Source organism: Aethalodelphis obliquidens, unplaced genomic scaffold, assembly GCF_003676395.1.
Source record: "Aethalodelphis obliquidens isolate GAN/ISIS:26980383/991018 unplaced genomic scaffold, ASM367639v1 scaffold14, whole genome shotgun sequence".
NCBI classification, from domain to species: domain Eukaryota; kingdom Metazoa; phylum Chordata; class Mammalia; order Artiodactyla; family Delphinidae; genus Aethalodelphis; species Aethalodelphis obliquidens.
In genome coordinates this window covers 5838608-5856530 of record NW_020837958.1, presented here as the reverse complement: position 1 = coordinate 5856530, position 17923 = coordinate 5838608, and the positions used below count along the sequence as shown (strand labels likewise).

The following is a 17923-nucleotide window of genomic DNA, read 5'->3' as shown; positions in this document are numbered from 1 at the left end:
TGTGTGTGTGTGTGTGTGTGTGTGTGTGTGTGTGTGTGTGTGTGTGTCTGTCTGGACAAGTATCATCCTATTTTATATATATCCTTTTGGTTTATAGTGGACTCCCATTTCAATTGATGTTAAGGTTTGAGTCTCTTCTCTCTCTTGCTTCAGCTCCCACTGCTGAGAACCATCTCCAACAGAGACCTGGCCAAACCTGGATGAACAAGGAGCATCGTCCGTCTGACAGACAGTTTGTGTTCAAAGAACCCCAGGAGGTAAATTCTTGTTTCTTCTTCAACAGTAACAAAGATTTATTTATAAAAGCAACAGTCACATAGTAGACACTCAAATAAATAGTGACAGAATAAACTCACTAATAAAAAGAGAGTTGAAAGTATTATAATAATAATGAAATATGGAGTATCAGTTTTTTAGTATGTCTGAGGATTCTTTGTAGTCTTCCCCCAATTTGTAGGCATATATAGTTCCCATTTTTTTTGGCAAGGACGTGTACCATGACTAGAGGTTAGAGGTTATACCATGACTAGAGCTTGCATTAGTTATCTAAGTTCTAATGGTCCTAAAAATTGCTAGTATAGCACATATCTCTGGAATTGGATTGAAATTTCAGCTACTACAATGCCTGATCTTTTTAGCTTTTTCTCCCACTGGGAAGGATGTAAGAAAGGGTGAAGAGTCACTTTTTAATAACATGGGGAAAAAGAGCTAAAAATCAGGCATCTTGCTGTAGTAATAATTATATAAGTAATATTAAAACCCCTTATTTCCTAGTATATCTTCTATTTTAAAAAATCCCTTGGAAAGATGGTTTTTCCAGAGCTGCTGACTGCTAGGAAAATGTATTAATTCTAATTTTGTCATCTTTTACTGCCCACTAGTAACTGTGACGTAGTTCTAAGAAGAATAGAAACAAGAGTTTCTGGTGGGATAGTGAGAGCTTAGGATAAAAAAGGGAGAGGTTTAAACCTGATTTATTTTGACTAGAAATGAGAGGGTACAGTAATCCTGCAAGTAAGCCTCCCTGAGGATTAGGAATCATTCAGAAATCAGACCTGGCTTTTTCCTTGCAGGTGGTACGCAGAGCCCCAGAGCCACAAGTGATCGAGTAAGTAAATTGCTGCCCTCCTGTAACTATTGCCCACAGTGAAAGGGAGAGTCCAGGATCTTTCCCTCACCCTGGTTTTTCCATCTGGAAAAGATAATGGCCAATGTGTCTAAATTTTAGGCTGGGATATTCCTGTCTCAGATGTCTTTAAACTTGGTCTTTTGAGAAGCCTTTCTGAATTTGCAGATGGTGTGGGAAATGCAACCAGATATCTGTACATTAAACTCTTGGCTCTGGTGTAGATATCCAGACCCTATTTCACTAATATGTCTGCAGATAGTAGTTAAAACATCTCCTAGGTAAAGACAGAGAGGGATTTTTTCCTGAGTCATTGAAACGTGGCTCTTTGAAAAACCTGTAAGTATCATTTTACTAGCAGTGCTTAAGAAAACTGCTAGAAATTTAGATGCTCTTACAGTTCATTTCTTAAAACCACATAACTCTTCCAGAGCAATTAAATGATAGTAAACATTTCTCTTATAGTGATCTGTGTCTAAAATACTCTTTTCCAAAATGATGAAAGATGCTTTGATTCCTCTTTTCCTGCTTCTCAGTTTCCATCTGATGCAGATAAATTATCAGTAGAAAGCATCCTTTTATTTTAGCAAATTAGCATTATGTGTATGCTATTGCTCGTGAACAACTGTTAAGCTGTTTGGCTGTTTGCAGATTGACTTGTATATCTTAGAAAAATTTTAAACGAACACAGATGTCATCATACTTTCAAAGAGGGTATGTAGTTGTGGCCTTGCCATTAGTTAGATATGGTAACTTACCTAGTCCTTAGGTAAGTTATTGCTATCTCTCTGGACTTTTGTTTCCTTGTCTGTAGTATTAAGGGTTTGGACTGTATAATCACTTAAGACCCAGTATGGTAGCTCTAACAGTCTTTGTTTTGCAAACACAAATGTGATACTGCCTCCATTTGGTGGTAAAAAGGAGAAACAAAACCATGAAACCTGTTACAGATAGGACATTCAGGTTGAAAAAAATGGACAATTGTGAATTTCCAAGTCAGAGAAGAAAATGACAGTACTCATTCCTCGTTGACCATAGGGTTTGTTAATTCTGTTTATCTGAAGTTAACTATGCTAGATTTTTTTTTTTGGCCTCATTGGGTCTTCGATGCTGCGCACGGGCTTTCTCTAGTTGTGGCGAGAGGGAACTATTTTTCATTGCGGTGCATGGGCTTCTTATTGCGGTGGCTTCTCTTGTTGCGGAGCACGGACTCTAGGCACGTGGGCTTCAGTAGTAGTGGCTCGCGGGCCCTAGAGGGCAAGCTCAGTAGTTGTGGCTCACGGGCTTAGTTGCTCCGTGGCATGTGGGATCTTCCCGGATCAGGGATTGATCCCGTGTCCCCTGCATTGGCAGGCGGATTCTTGACCACCGTGCCAGGAAGTGGAAGGGGATCTGGGGAAGTCTCTAGATTTTTTTTTTAATAGCCAGAAATGTCCCTCACATTTGAAGTGAGCGTTTCTAAATGTGGCCCAAAATATAGCACACTGAAATATTATATTCACACTCTAGGAAGCTTTATAGGCAGCTCATTTTGAAATGTGCTAAATGTTTACGATAATAACTCTGCCTACATTTTGGCTCAGAGCGGCTCACACATCTACCTAAGAGCCCAGCTCAAAGATCATGAACTGCTAACTCACGTGGAAAAGGGCGATGGAAATACTGTCCCTTTATGTTATTCTCTATAACTTATCTCTGTGAGAAGAATCTGACACAGTTATCTTTTTTTTTTTTTTTCAAAATATTTCTTTGTTCTTCATATTCATTTCACTTATGGTACAGACAAACATTTAAAGGTTTTTTCATCCACGTCTGGCTCAGTGACAGTGAAAACATACAACATTCAAGTACTATTAGGCAAAGGCAGCCCTACACGGATACGTATCCTCACAGGTCAGTTTGCAAAGGAGGACTATCTTAATTATTCTGCAGTATAATTGACCAAAGAAACCTTTTGAAATCATTTTTACTCTTGGGTCTGTGGCATCCTTCCAAAGGTCCTGAAGGTCTTCTACATGCCCATGAGATGTCATCATTTTTTCATAGATGCAGGGATGATAAGGAGTTTTACCTTCCCCAGAGAAAAACACATGGTATTGTGGTACTATCCCTATTTTATTGGCACAGAGGCCCATGAACACATCGTCTATGTAAAGACTAGAGTTAAGTGTCTGTGATGCCTCATAGACTTTGGCGGCTACATCACCAGAGATCACGTAGGCGGCTCCTGCAGTATAGTCAGGGTAAGCCGGCCACTGGTACATTTCATAGGAGACATAGTATTTGCTGCTTTTGTCTCTGACGGGAGGGGCACCACGATGAACACGACCAATCCAAAAGTCTTGAACACCAATTCGTTCTAAACTCTGAAGGTATTCAATAAGATTTGGCATGTGAATAAATATGTCATCATCAGTAGTCATAAGGAATTTGGCATGTGGACAAAAGCTATTTGCCCAACTGAACTGCAGAAGAAATTTAAGAGTAAGATTATAGAAAGAATCAGCAAAGCCTTGCTGAATTATATCATTGTACATCTGATCTTCCCAAACCAGTCTTCTCTGAAGTCTTTCTCTTGTCAGTGGGTCAGAAGGTGTTCCTAAGACAAACAGAGTTTTAATGTTGGCGTTAAGTTCAGAGCGAACATACTTCTCATTGCCCCATGTTTTCCTAATGGCAGAACGGCGATTGTAGTTTTCAGGAGCAGTCTTTACAAACAGTAAGAGCAGGACGTCTTGTGTTTGACACTTCTCCTCATGGTTTATCAAGTACTGGTAGCGAGGAGCCCCATCCTCGCTGCGCTTAAGAGACAGGCTATCATTCACAAAGTCGTAGCTATTTATGAGGTATCTGTAAGAGTAGGACTTCATGTGGCTCACGATGTGGTTATCGATCGGTATCCAGAAGAACATGAGGCTTAGTACAAAACAAGTGGCAAATAACTGAATAAATTGCCATTTTTTTACTCTCCTGCCACTAACAAACATTCTGACGTCCATTCAGGTCTGTTTTTATTCAGGGTCAGTTTTAAATGGGTGCTTCCTTCTTCAAGACCATAGGACTTTGTATTCTTTAGAACAGATGTGCATGTTGGTCATTAAAAATGTAAAAGGAGCTTCTTATTTCACAAAATATTTTAATACCATTTTTTTCGGAAAGGGGAGAAAACGAACACACTGCAGGATGAGGACACTGGCACATCAGAATGCTCCCACTCTGACATCCTTCATTAAGTTCGGGATTGGCCTTACGCAGCTATTCTGTGTACTCCTTTTTGTGAAAGTTAAGTGCAACCGTGTAGTAGGCCACAGACAGGATGCTGAGAGGGCTTCAGAGATGTTTCCAGTGTAGATCCCCTAACAGAGTAAGAAAATGTTCCGGTGCAACCTTGAATCTGGACCACATTTAGTGATCCGGAAGAGAAGACTACATTTCCACCCACCAGGGGCCTGGGCCCCTGCTAGGATGCGGTGGGATGCAGAGCATTTTTTTAAATGGTACGATTGATCACATATATTAATTCCATATGAAACAACTGGTCTCCGTACAGTTTGCATTAGGAGGTAGAATTTGTTAGACAGGCGATCCATTCGTTCAGAACATGCAAAGGTTTACTCATCAAGTTCAAGACCAGCTCCTCAAACTCCCAAATCGCAGGTCGGCTCTCCTCCTGGCAGCGAAGCTAAAGTCATGGGGGTCTCCGAAACAAAACTTGCCCGTTTAAAATCTTGGTCAGGGGCTGGGCAGCCGGCTCTCGGCTGGGCTCGCCTCCCCGGAGGGGAGCGGGCTGCCTGACACAGTTATCTTGACAGAGGTACCTCTCCAGTCTGGGTCACTTTTCTCACCATGGTGGGTTATAGACCTCACTACCCTGCCCATCTGTAACAGTTTTGTACTGTTGCACATTTGATTAAGTTCAGTAAGCTTTTTACTGCTCATCTATTATGTGCCAGGCACTAGGAAACAGAAAACCCATTCCAGCCCTTCAGGAGCCCATAGTCTAGTAAATGAAATAGACATGTAGTCAGATAAGGTGTAATCCTGGATATCTTGGAAGTGTAGACTTGTAGGTAATGTGGTGTGGTGACAGAGGATGAGATAGCTAACAGTATTTGCCTGGATTACAGGTCAGGAAAGGTTTAGAGAAGGTGATGCTGAGCTGAGATTTTGAAGGATGAATTAGAATTTTCCACTGGACCAAAGCTGGGGGTGGTGGATTGGGGGTGCTAGATGGCGGGGAGACATGCCAGCATGTAGAAAAGCATGGGGTTAGACACGTGGTGGTGTATTCAGAAGATTGCCAGCAGTAATTACTGTGGAAGCTGATGCGTCTGTGGGAACTGTCAGGAGGTGGAGCTAGCTCATGGGGACCTTGTACTTGCTTCTGTTCAATGTATCTCTATTCCAGAGTCTCCAAGGGGGTACTCTATTTGCCACCCCTTTGTGTGATAGATTCCTGCACCACATCAGCCTGAATTATGGGTGAAATATAAAGGGATAGCACTAGAATTTATATTGTCTTGGTTTTTGCCTCCATGGCCTGATTTTGTCAGGATTCCAATCCCAGTGCCATTAATGATTACCACACTGTTGCCCCTTACCTAAGTGTTAGAAGAAGGTGGGGCTGTACTTCCCTCGTAGTGCGCCTTCGTCGTGAAGTGATTTTGGTGAGCTAGGACTTTGTGAACTCTGCAGGACAACCCTTCCTTCCGCTACGTGCAGTATATTGCTTTGCTTGACACTAACAAGTCTTTGTTTTCTTTGTTTCTTTAGTAAAGAGGGTGTGTATGAAATCAGCCTGTCACCCACAGGCGTATCTAGGTAAGTGAATCCTCACTAGAAAGGGACTATAATTATCACTGAGTTATAGTCTCTTAAAATATTCTACTCCCTTGATTAAAGTAATTAATGTGGTAATATCTCCTTTTATACTAGCTTCAAAACATTTTCAAAGCCTCTCAGGTATAGTAGCTTACTTTTCCAGTTTTTCAGGTGAGGAAATGAGGTCCAGGGAGATTGAGTACTTTTTCCTAGGCTACAGAGTAATTTAATATTAGAGTTGGGTCTGGCCTCAACTTCTGTGCTGTTTGTGTTACATTATTATTATTATTGTTAGATTACGTTGTATGTATTGGGTTGGCAAAAAGATTGTTCGGTTAGTGAATACGTTGTTCAATAAAGTTCTTGGTGAAAGTGGAAAATGTGTCTTTTATTTTTATTTAAAACTGAACGAACTTTTTGGCCAATCCAATATTATTACATATTATGTTAATCATACATTATTATATATAATTATATTAAGTTATGTCATATTGCTATATAAAGGTAGATTTCAATAAAATTAAAGCATATATGATTTAGGGTATATTAGGCATTAGTCATTGTTTCAGAACATTTTGAAAGCATCACCTTAATGCATGTCACTATAAAATAATGAGACATTTAAATAAATCAGAACTTATCTATCTAAATGAATTGCTTAGAAAGAGTTGCTGTTGGACTTGGAAGCCTCTATAATTAGTCCGCTGGCACTGCTATTGTTATAGCCTTTTTCAGAACTTCCCTTTTAAAGCAAGTTTAATAGTCACACAAGAAAACCAGTTGCATTATTTTGGTCACATCTCATCTGCATTATTTTGGTTGTTAACCTGGTATGGCTTCAGGTGAGCTTTGGCTCTTTCACAGAATCATTTCACAATATGTGTAAGCCAAATCATTAGGCTGTACACTGTAAACTTACACAGTGCTGTATGTCAATTATATCTTAGTAAAACTGGAAAAAAGTAATAATTCAGATGCAAACATTTTAAATTGGACAACAGGTTAAAATTAATTAATAAATTACTTATTAAAAAAAATTAAATGTACCTTTAAAGAGTGAAAATTTACTACCAACAAGGCTGTTGAAGAGAGTGTTCCATGGGCTTTCAGAACATTTCTTAAGAAAGGTATCCAAAAAAGCCAAATGCATTGTTAAAATTAAATAGTATATTAGGGACACAGAAATCAAAACCACAATGAAATACCACTTTATATTCACTAGAATTTCCATAATCAAAAAGACAATAATAAGTGTTATTATAAATGAGGATGTGGAAAAATTAGAGCCTTCCTGTATTGCTGGTGGGAATGTAAAATAGTACAACCCTTTTAGAAAAAAGTTTGATGGTTTCTTAAAAAGTTAAGCATACATTTACCATATGACCCAGCAACTTCACTCCTAGGTGTCTTACCCAAGAGAAATGAAAACATATATCCACACAAAGACTTGCATGTGAGTGTCCATAGCAGCGTTCATAGTAGGCAAAAGTAGAAACAACTCAAATGTCCATCCGTTGGTGAATGGATAAAGAAAATGCAGTATGTTTATATAATGAAATATTTTATTCTACCGTAAAAAGAAATGTTCTGATAATGTGCTACAACATGGATAAACCTTGAAGACATTATTCTTTGTTGAATTTTACAGCATGTAAATTATACCTCAATAAAGCTGTTTAAAGGAGAAAAAAAAAAAGATAGCCAAAACAATTTTGAGCTGGCTTGGCACTGTTGAAATAAGTGTATATTCAATGAGAGAAAGAACCCTCATTTGGATATGTTTATTTTGATAGTTATAAATGATTGCTTTCCCTACAATTAGCATAGTCTTAGAAGACTACCAATTGTTAAAGTAACACAGGGCCAAGCATTTTATTAGTTATTCTACATTTCACAGTGATGCTATAAGGTGGAGATCATCTTTGTGTTACAGATGAGAAAAACCAAGGTTCAGAGAGGTTAAGTAACTTGTCCAAGGTTTCACAGCTAAGCAGTGCTTGGGTAATATTTGAACCATAGCTATGAAAGCTGTCATGTACCTCTTTATCCTTCGTTGCCTCTTTTATTTGTCTTAACTTGAAAGAGGTTTATTTTACATCTGGAGCATCGTGATCTGGGTGATATTAAGCTCTGGAGGTGTGGTAAGATGATTTCATCTCCCCACGAAAGGAAGCATCATCCAGATTAATTTATTCTGCTAATGATTAGAGTCTAACTCATCTTTTTCTGTGTTCTTTAGTTAATAACTGTTCTTTCTGCATCAAGGGTGTGTTTGTATCCTGGCTTTGTTGACTTAAAAGAAGCCGACTCAGTATTTGAACAGCTTTGTCAGGATGTTCCCTGGAAACAGAGGACTGGCATCAGAGAGGGTAAGTAGATCTCTGAGATCACAGTTGATGTTTGGTCTTCCTTTCCGGAATGTATTCCAATACCGTTGCTTCTTTGCACCGTTGCTTCTTTGCACCACAGCCAGATTTAAACAGAGATTCAAAACCTGACTGGAAGCCTCAGGATGAGTGAGAATTAGCCTGTCAAAGGGGACAGGGAAGAGTGTACCTGGCAGAAGAAGCAGCAAGTGGTTCTCAGAACATGGCAGAAGATGGGTGTTCAGGGAAGCAAAGGACGTTTGGTTTGACTGAACTGTGGTTGATATGCTTATCTCCTTTTGTGTTTGTTCACTATTTATTACTGCAAATGGTGCCAGCTTTCCTCTTTCTTCATAGAAACCTCCAGAGCTTTTTTTTCCTGATTCTATTTGGCATATATTCTTTTGTGATCCTTTTTATCAGCTTTTTATTCTCATTTTAGTTTCACTAGAAGAGTCCAGTCTCCCTTAGCTTCAGCGTCTGTAGTATTCTACTGAGCTTGTTGAGATTACCTGACTTGGAACAGGCTCCTCTGTGGTCATCCACAAGCAACAGTACCTGCTATACCAGAGGCGGTCACTGGGGAGCGCCTGTGCTCTAGCATAGAATTTCCTTTCTGGCACATTGAGTGAATTTAAATTTTCTGTGGAGAAAGAGGCAAAGTATACTGGCATCATTTTTGTAACTCAGGTGTCAGAATGAGAGTCAGCTCTTTCAGGGCAGCCTTCTAATTCCCAGCAGTTTCTACAGCAGGGCTTTTGGTGACAGACTTGGCTTTGATTGCTGGCTCTGTCTTTCAAAATAATTGTTAATTTTAAACAAATTACAGTTAAATAATTTTCTGATTTTCTGATCTGTAAAATAGATTGAATAATAATATTGATACCTATCTTACATGGTTGTTGTGATAATTAAATGAGATAGTGCATGATAAGTACTTAACAGAATGCCTGCTACATAGTAAGCCTTCAGTGAATGTTAGCTGCTTTTATTATTGTTGTTTTTATTGTTGTAGTGGTTGAAATCAATTGTAGGAAAAATAGCAGATCTATGGGTAACTCCCTCTCTAAATAAATTGGACATCAAAACCTTCTGACTAAAATTAGCTACATGCTGTGATTGGTCAGAGCACTTTTTTCTTCATTTGGAATCAAAAGGGCTTACACAAGGGTGGCACATGGGTGAACAGTTTGTCTTGTTTCTTGTATGGATGTTGGTGCCACAAGTTCCTACCTACAAGGATTCAGACTCCATAACCTGCATTTTAGACCCTCCCTAATCTGCGCTGTGTCTCCTTCACTCTTGTTTATGTCATCACTGACACAAATAAGTCACACACATTCTCACCTCAGAGCTTCACCCATACTGTTTCTGCCAGTGTACCTTCTCTTGCCGTCCTCCTTTTAGCTGTCACCATTCTACTCCTGAAATCCCACGCCCTCTGTGAAGGTGGAACCTTGGGTCAGGGCCCGTCCTTACTCTTCCTTTGTATTTCTCATAGCTTCTTATACATTGCAAAGCATGGTGTTGGCACTCAATAGGTACACCTTAAATAGCATCAAACCATTTCAAAGGCCCTGTATTTTCTTTCTTAGATGTAACTTACCAGCAACCAAGACTTACAGCATGGTATGGAGAACTTCCTTACACTTATTCAAGAATCACTTTGGAACCAAATTCTCACGTATGTTGGAATGTTATTGTTGGTTTGGTTTTATAGATTGTATACTATAAATGTAGAGTACTATAAAATAACAGTAAGATACCTTGCAGAGCTGCATGGTGATTCCTAGTTCAAAAAATCCTCTGGGTTCACACGCTGAGTTTTTGGGCTTATTACCCTTGATGTGCTTTTGATCCATAGATAAAGACAGAGGATGAGAAAAAAACTGGAACTAGAGTGAACTAGAACCAGACTCTAGGATTTCAGAGAAATGAATCATTTATTTTCCTAATCTCCCCTTCCCCAGGCTTTTCCGGCCGTAGCCCTCTGTGTGCCTCCTGATACATATTTGCTGTGGGGTCTAAGCCTTATGACTGACCAGTGAGGTCAGAATGTTTCTTCCCACTTCTCAGGCTCTTTTGCCATTTGTGAAAAAATCCGTGCTTTTCTTGTTGACTTTGCATTCATTCTGTGGTTGCAGTTCTCATACTTCTAACTTACCATTGCTTTGGCTTGTCTCTGCTGCTTCTTTTGTTTTTAAAAATTTCCATGACAGACAGAGAGATTCTAGTATATAAATTAAGCTTGCCCAGATGATGGAATTAAGATCCAAGAAACAGCACTCTCTTTAGTCCCTGGAATCTTGCCTTTGGCAAATAATATTATGTTTTTATTGAAAGAGACTTTGAAGAAAATGGAGTTTTGCTTATGGCATTGGAATAAAGAGAAATATGACACATTTAGAGCGTCTAGTAATTTGTTATCATAAACTACCATTTTACTAAAATGTTCAGGGATAAAATATTGACTGAAGGGAACATGGCTTTTTCACATAAAGAGATAGCTGTATGCTCTGGTTTCTACAGCTGCATTTAGAATGTGATCCGGGGAAGCATTGAGACCCTCTATATCTGAAGTTGACTTGGAAACGTGAAGAGAATCGAATTAGGCCAATCCAGCATAGACTGCTGGCCGTGTTTCTGTCAGAATTAGTTTATCTTCTTGTCAACAGTCATAGCAGAGAAGCTGAGGATTAAACAGCCTGTGGGGAAGAAGTTCTTATTCATTCTAGTTAATCTTTCAGAACAGGATTTCTCAACCTCGGTATTACTGACATTTCAAGCTGGATAATTCTTTGTTTTTAGGGTTATCCTGTGCATTGTAGGATGTCTAGCAATATCCATGACTTCTGCCCACGAGCTGCCATAAGCACCCCTCACTCAGTCGTGACAGCCAAAAATGGCTCTAGACATTGCCAGACATCTGCCAGGGGTCAGAATTGACCTTGGTTGAGAACTACTGCTTTAGAATAAACATAAGGCACAAAGATCTGCTGAGTTGAGTGTCCACTTATGCTTGGAGACATTTTGACAACTCTTCAAAAGTATTTTTAAAATGATAATCCTTTTCTTATAATGGAAGTAATATGTGTCTGTTATTGAAAATCTAGAAGCTACAGATAAATATGAAGAATATTAAAATTTTGGATAATAGTTCCACCTGATATTTTGGTTCCAGTCTTTTTTTTCTTTTTTTTTAGGCAAATATATGTAGAGGATTTTTCTATAAAATCAATTATTTATATACTACATTTCATTTTACTGTATCATTAACATATTTTAGTATCATTAAATATTATTCTACAACATTGTATTAATAGGTACATAGTATTCCATAATCTATGTGTAGCATAATTTATTCAAGCAAGCCTCTTTTGTTGGATATTAAGGTTGTCAAATTAGAGTTTTTTAATTTGAATTTGGCTGGCTCATAACTTTGCATTTATTGCTAATTTAGTTTGTATACCATCTGGAACAAAGTCAAAAGTGATGCCTCAGATTTTTTTTAAGGGGGGATTCCCTAATGTGTATATATGTGTTGGGGGTACTAGTTTAAAGTTGTTATTATCTCAAGTTTAGTATCCTATAGCACAGGAAGAGATTCAACCATAGGTAATTAAACTCCTTTTAGTCTTTTTTCAAACTAAATCTTGTATGAACCCAATGTATGAAAATAAAAGAGTATCTCGACTGACTGGCAGTCCTACCAGCTTGACCTCTTCTTTCTCCTGCTGTGATCCCAGAGACATCTCTGTGGTACCTACGTCTCTACAAAACACTGTTTGAAATCCACTGAATAGGTCCTTTTACATTTGTGATTCATATTTTCTCATACTCATTTCCTCAAATGTCTTTTAAGGATAGAATGTATTCACTGAACAGTGAGATGACTCTGAATTTTAATATAGACGTTCACTTCTGAGGGATCTGTATATAGAGTATTGGTTGGAGAGTCTAAGTTAATCCTCTAGTTCATTATTTCCTTTTTTTCTCCTTTTCTCCTTCACCACCAAAAATAACCAAGAAAAAATATATATCCACTTAGAAACATAATGCAGACTTGGTGTTATCACAGTGCTCAGTCCCTAAGCAAGGCAAGGAAGTGCTAATTAGTTTCTCAGTCACATTGCCGAAAAGCTCTCATCCTCCTCCTTTACATTCTTGTGTTTCTTGTTAAGTGTATAATTCTAGCATCTGATCTTTATCGCCATGAAGATAAGCTTAAGTCATAAAATAAATAGGAAATACAGCTTGCTAACATTATTATGGAATTTTACTTTGAAACTTATTCTCTTGAACTAACCTGTGTTAGTTTAATAACATTTGTTTTCTTGTTCTAAGTTTTGTCTGTTATTATTGCTGTTTATTTTTTAAAATCCTCTTCTCAGAGGAGCTGAAGAGACATTTTTCCAAAGAAGACATACAAATGGACAACATGAAAAGATGCTCAGCATCACTAATTATTAGGGGAATGCAAATCAAAACCACAATGAGATATCACCTCATACCTGCTAGAATGGCTGTTATCAAAAAGGCAAGAAATAACAAGTGCTGGTAAGGCTATGGAGAAAAGGGAACCCTCTTACACTGTTGATGGGAATTGTGCAGCCACTATGGAAAACAGTATGAAGATTCCTCAAAAAATTAACAGTAGAGCTACCATATGATCCAGCTATCCTACTTCTGGTTATGTATACAAAGAATATGAAAACACTAATATGTACACCCCTGTGTTCATCACAGCATTATTCACAATAGCCAAGATATGGAAACAACCTAAGTGCCCATCAACAGATGAATGAATAAAGAAGATATGGTATATATATACTACTCAGCCATTTAAAAAACGATGAACTCTTACCATTTGTGAGACCATGGATGGACCTTGTGGGTATTATGTTAAATAAGTCAGGTGGAGAAGGACAAATACCGTATGATTTCATTCATATGTGGAATATAAAAAACTAATAAAGTAAATGAACAAACCAAACGTAGATACAAAGAACAGAGTGGTGGTTACCAGAGGGGAAGGGGCAGAATGGAGGGCAAAATGGATGAAGGAGATCAGCTGTATGGAGATGGATGGAAACTAAATTTTTGGTGTTGAGCACGCAGTATGGTATATAGAAACAGAAATTTTGGAAGAACCCGGACGAACTTTTTGGCCAACTCATATAATGTTGTACACATTAAACTTATATAATGTTATAAACCAGTGTTACTTCAATAAAATAAATACATAAAATCCTCTGCTTAGAATATAATGCTAATATCCATAACAAGGAATGCCAGCTTTTTTTTTTTACATCTTTATTGGAGTATAATTGCTTTACAATGGTGTGTTAGTTTCTGCTTTATAACAAAGTGAATCAGTTATACATATACACATGTTCCCATATCTCTTCCCTCTTGTGTCTCCCTCCCTCCCACCTGGAATGCCAGCTTTTACCATGATTTCCATGTGACAGGGAAGCTGAGTGATTTCCACATATACTCCCTGGAAGTGTTACCTGACAATAGTCACAGGATATACCTTATAAGGACATTATGCTTTCCTTTGCTGAACATCCATGTCTTTGCTTTCAAACATAGAACGTGGACTTTGAAGGGGTTCCTTATTTTCATTTTTTAAATTTATTTTTAAAATTTATTTATTTATATTTTTGGCTGCATTGGGTCTTCGTTGCTGCGTTCAGGCTTTCTCTAGTTGCGGCGAGCGGGGGCTGCTCTTCGTTGCGGTGCGCGGGCTTCTCGTTGCAGTGGCTTCTCTTGTTGCGGAGCATGGGCTCTAGGCATGCGGGCTTCAGTAGTTGTGGCACACGGGCTCTAGAGCACAGGCTCAGTAGTTGTGGCTCATGGGCTCTAGAGCGCAGGCTCAGTAGTTGTGGCTCACGGGCTGTAGAACGCAGGCTCAGTAGTTGTGGCTCACGGGCTCTAGAGTGCAGGCTCAGTAGTTGTGGCTCACAGGCTCTAGAGTGCAGGCTCGGTAGTTGTGGCACATGGGCTTAGTTGCTCCACAGCATGTGGAATCCTCCCGGACCAAGGATGGAACCCATGTCCCCTGCATTGGCAGGCGGATTCTTAACCACTGTGCCACCAGGGAAGTCCTTGAAGGGCTTCTTTAAAGTGGTAGTTCTTAAAGTAGAGTCTGTAGATCCCTGGAGGAAGTCCCCGAAATTCTTTCTGGGAATCCACAAGGTCAAAGATATTTTTATGGTAATGCTAAGACTAGGTGACATTTTTCACTGTGTTGAATTTGCACTAGTGATACAAAAGTAATGGTGAATAAAATTGCCGGTGCCTTAGCATGAATCAAGACACTGCTACCAAACTGTACTGGTAATCATTGTTTTCTTTACTACCTGCACTTCCAGTAAAAACAAAAACAAGAAAAAATGCTGATTTCCTTTAAGGATGTCCCTTGATGAAGGAGTAAGCACTATTAGTTTTATTAAGTCTTGATCTTTTTTAATTGTTTGATGAAATGGAAATTATGCATAAGGCATTCCTACAAACCAAGTATGATGGTTGTCGAGGAAAAACACTTGTGTGATTGTTTAAGCTGTAAGCTGAATGAGCTACTTTTGTCATGGACCATTTTACTTGGAAGAGCAGCTGGCACACAAACTAGTTATTCAGACTTGAGTATTCAGCACACATTTTCTCAAAAATGAATGAAGTGTCACTTCCAGGAAAATAATGGACAAGATTTGTCACTAATGATAAAACTTGAAGTTTCAAGGAAATATTAGGAATTCTGGAAAAACTCATATCCACCACCTTGAGCCTGACCTCTTCCCTTTACTTAGCTTTTTCTGAAGAGATCAGTGGTTTTTTGATTTTTTGATATTGGAGATGTTTTTTTGTTATTGTATAACGAAATATGTCAGTATTAAAAGGGTCTGCATAACTCAGCCAATATTTTCCAAATGACCAATGCTTGATGTTACAGAATCATGCAAGATTAAAACATCCATTCAAAGTGCACTCTAGACCAGTGGACTTAGATGTAACAATATGAAACGTTTGTTGATGTAGTTTCAGATTCCCCATTGCATCTAACCTTTAAGAAATCAGTTCAGTTGAGTTTTGGTGTAATGTCAAAGAATATTTACAATTATTTGAAAAGGCTATAAAAGATTCTTCCTTTTTCTAACTACATACCTGTGTGAAGGCAGTTTTCTTCGTATGCTTCAACAGAAACAACATATTGTAACAGATTAAATGCAGAAGCAGATATTAGAATCAACTATTAAGTCAGACATTAAAGAGATTTGCAAAACAGTACCACTCTTCTCACCAATTTTTTGTATTGGAAAATAGTTAATTTTCATAAAATAATACGTTAACATGTAATGAGGTTATTTTTTAAATGAATTAACCAAAAATTAAAATTTTTTTTAGTCTTAATTTTTAATATGGTAACTGTTGTATCTGTAACCCATACATACAGAAGTTCTTTGGGGCCGTCAGTAATTATTATTTTTTTGGCCGTGCCTCATGGCTTGCAGGATTGAACCTGGGCCCTCAGCAGTGAAAGCACGGAGTCCTAACCACTGGACCTCCAGGGAATTCCCACCTCAATAATCTTTGCTAGTGGTGTGAGAACTCCTGTTCTCCAGGAAGCTCTGTAAAGCACTTGAGGTTTCCTGGAGGCAGGACATAGAGTTCTAACAAGAACCACAACCAGAGCTGTGCTCATTGTAGCCCCCAACTACAACCCAAGCTTAGAGGTCATAGCTTCCTAAAGTATGTGTGGCAAGATGCTGAGCTCCGCATACAAACAGGGGTGAACTCGGTGCTCAGCAGGCAGGGCTGTGGTCTCTGTTTAAATCTTCTGTAGAGCACAGCCATGTTATGATTCCATTCTGTAGAATGTTTTTCCCCTCTAGGTTCTGTTTTTAGGAAGTTTGCCACTCTGGAAATATTAAATACCTTTTTTAAAGAGCAGTTCTGCCATTCCTGATAAAATAGGAATGGAACAGAGGGCCACCCAGCAGGAGAGTTGTTTCACTCCTCAGGCCTCAGTCTGCATCTGCTAACTCTTGGTGGCCCGTCAGCTGTGGTGACAAACCAGGCTTACTGCTCCACACGATACCTCAGTGACTTACTGAGGTGACTGCCCTGAGTGTATTGACAGTTGCTTCTCTGCGAGTGTCATATATTTAACATGGAAAGGATGAGATGGGTGGATAGGCCTGGTCTTCATGACATTCTATACCAAATTTAGTACCTTAATAAAAGTGTAGAGGTCAGCTTGCTTCAAAATAGAAATAACAGGAGAGAATTAAACTACTCTTCTAGCCTTATGTTTATTACGTTTCCGCTGGTTTGCTTATTTCATGCCCCTGTTTATAACATGACTGATTTTGCCCTTCCTATTTTTCCACGTGGCTGCCACCTCGTGTCTTAGTGAACTGTCTCTGCCCTTTTTCTTGGCCTGTTGATTGCAGTGGCATCCTGTGCTGCTCATGCTGAAGAACCAAATTGAAGAGAACACTGGCCACACCTTCAACTCCTTGCTTTGCAATCTTTACCGAAATGAGAAGGACAGCGTGGACTGGCATAGTGATGACGAACCTTCGTTGGGGAGGTGCCCCATCATTGCTTCACTCAGTTTTGGTGCCACACGCATGTTTGAGATGAGAAAGAAGCCCCCACCAGTGAGTAGTCTATTTATTTTATGTTCCTCCTGCCATCTAATATTCTGTGAAAAAAACTGAGCTCTAAAAGGCTCCTATTTTCGGATTTAGGGGATTGGAGTATGTGTTTTGTTGATGAAATATTTTCAACTGATTGCTTACCCCATGGTTAACTTTTGACTTCCAGAGAAGCCATTCGTTCATTTACTTATGCAACAGAAACTGCCTGCCGCGTGCCACATGCTAGAGGCTTATTTGCATTGGTGGAAAGGACAGACATGGTCCCTGTCCACATGGAAACGGGGGTATACAGATACTACTAATTACTCAAGTAATTGGAATTATGATAAATGCTAGGAAGGAGGGCTTATAAAGGCAAGGTTCAAGTTAGTGGGGGCAAGGAGGCAAAGGAAGGGAGTCTCAAGGAAGATACCCCTGAAATTTTAAGTAAGTGTTCTTCATGGCAGTGTTGCCTCTCTTTTGTGAGAGAGCATCACATGCATCCTCATTGCCTTCTTAGCCTGTTCCTGAAATCCAGATGGCTCTGTAACTCTTTCAGAGAGGAAATTCAAGCCAGATTATCAGACAAGCAGTGGCTAAACTGTAGAATAACTTTAGTTGTCCAGCCCAGCTCTTACCTATGTTACAAGACATTTGAGGGTTACGAGGGCTGTTAGTATTTTTAAATCAAAAAGTATAGAACTTTAGGACTAAGGTAGATAGAAGGATAGTAGAAACTCTAAGGAAAGAGCAAACCTCTACCAAATTATCTTATTTCCAGGATTTGTGGTTTTTTTCTAACCAAGGTTCCCAGTCATTTTGTTTATAACATTAAACCAGACCCAGTCAGTGTGGAAGGCCTACAAGGCTGTGTTTTGAGTATGACCTAATCCAGACCACATAATTATCAGGCAGTCAGTGCTTGTGTCTGTTCTGCATCAGATATACTTCTTTGGGCTGTTTTT

At 38.9% G+C, this 17923-nt stretch overlaps 2 protein-coding genes across 5 annotated transcripts in view; one reads left to right on the top strand and one right to left on the bottom strand.

Annotated features, from left to right (window-relative positions):
• The window catches only part of ALKBH3 (alkB homolog 3, alpha-ketoglutarate dependent dioxygenase), a 71179-nt gene that overhangs the window by 2001 nt on the left and 51255 nt on the right, over positions 1-17923 (top strand). For all 4 annotated transcript variants that reach the window (XR_003434460.1, XM_027114954.1, XM_027114952.1 and 1 more), the window contains exons 3-8: positions 154-257; positions 1074-1108; positions 5900-5947; positions 8213-8316; positions 9909-9997; positions 16770-16979. Coding sequence is in view for 3 of the 4 variants with exons in the window: in XM_027114954.1 (XP_026970755.1) it covers positions 154-257; positions 1074-1108; positions 5900-5947; positions 8213-8316; positions 9909-9997; positions 16770-16979 (590 nt within the window). In the remaining variant the exon portion in view is untranslated. The remainder of the gene's footprint in view (positions 1-153; positions 258-1073; positions 1109-5899; positions 5948-8212; positions 8317-9908; positions 9998-16769; positions 16980-17923) is intronic.
• LOC113624798 (lactosylceramide 1,3-N-acetyl-beta-D-glucosaminyltransferase-like) lies at positions 2892-4774 on the bottom strand. Its single transcript, XM_027114946.1, has one exon. It carries the CDS (start codon positions 4123-4125, stop codon positions 2980-2982), a length of 1146 nt encoding a protein of 381 aa, XP_026970747.1. The 5' UTR covers positions 4126-4774; the 3' UTR covers positions 2892-2979.

Bases quoted from the DNA above. Each gene is read 5' to 3' on its own strand.
- LOC113624798 (XM_027114946.1), bottom strand. From the start codon at position 4,125: ATGGACGTCAGAATGTTTGTTAGTGGCAGGAGAGTAAAAAAATGGCAA.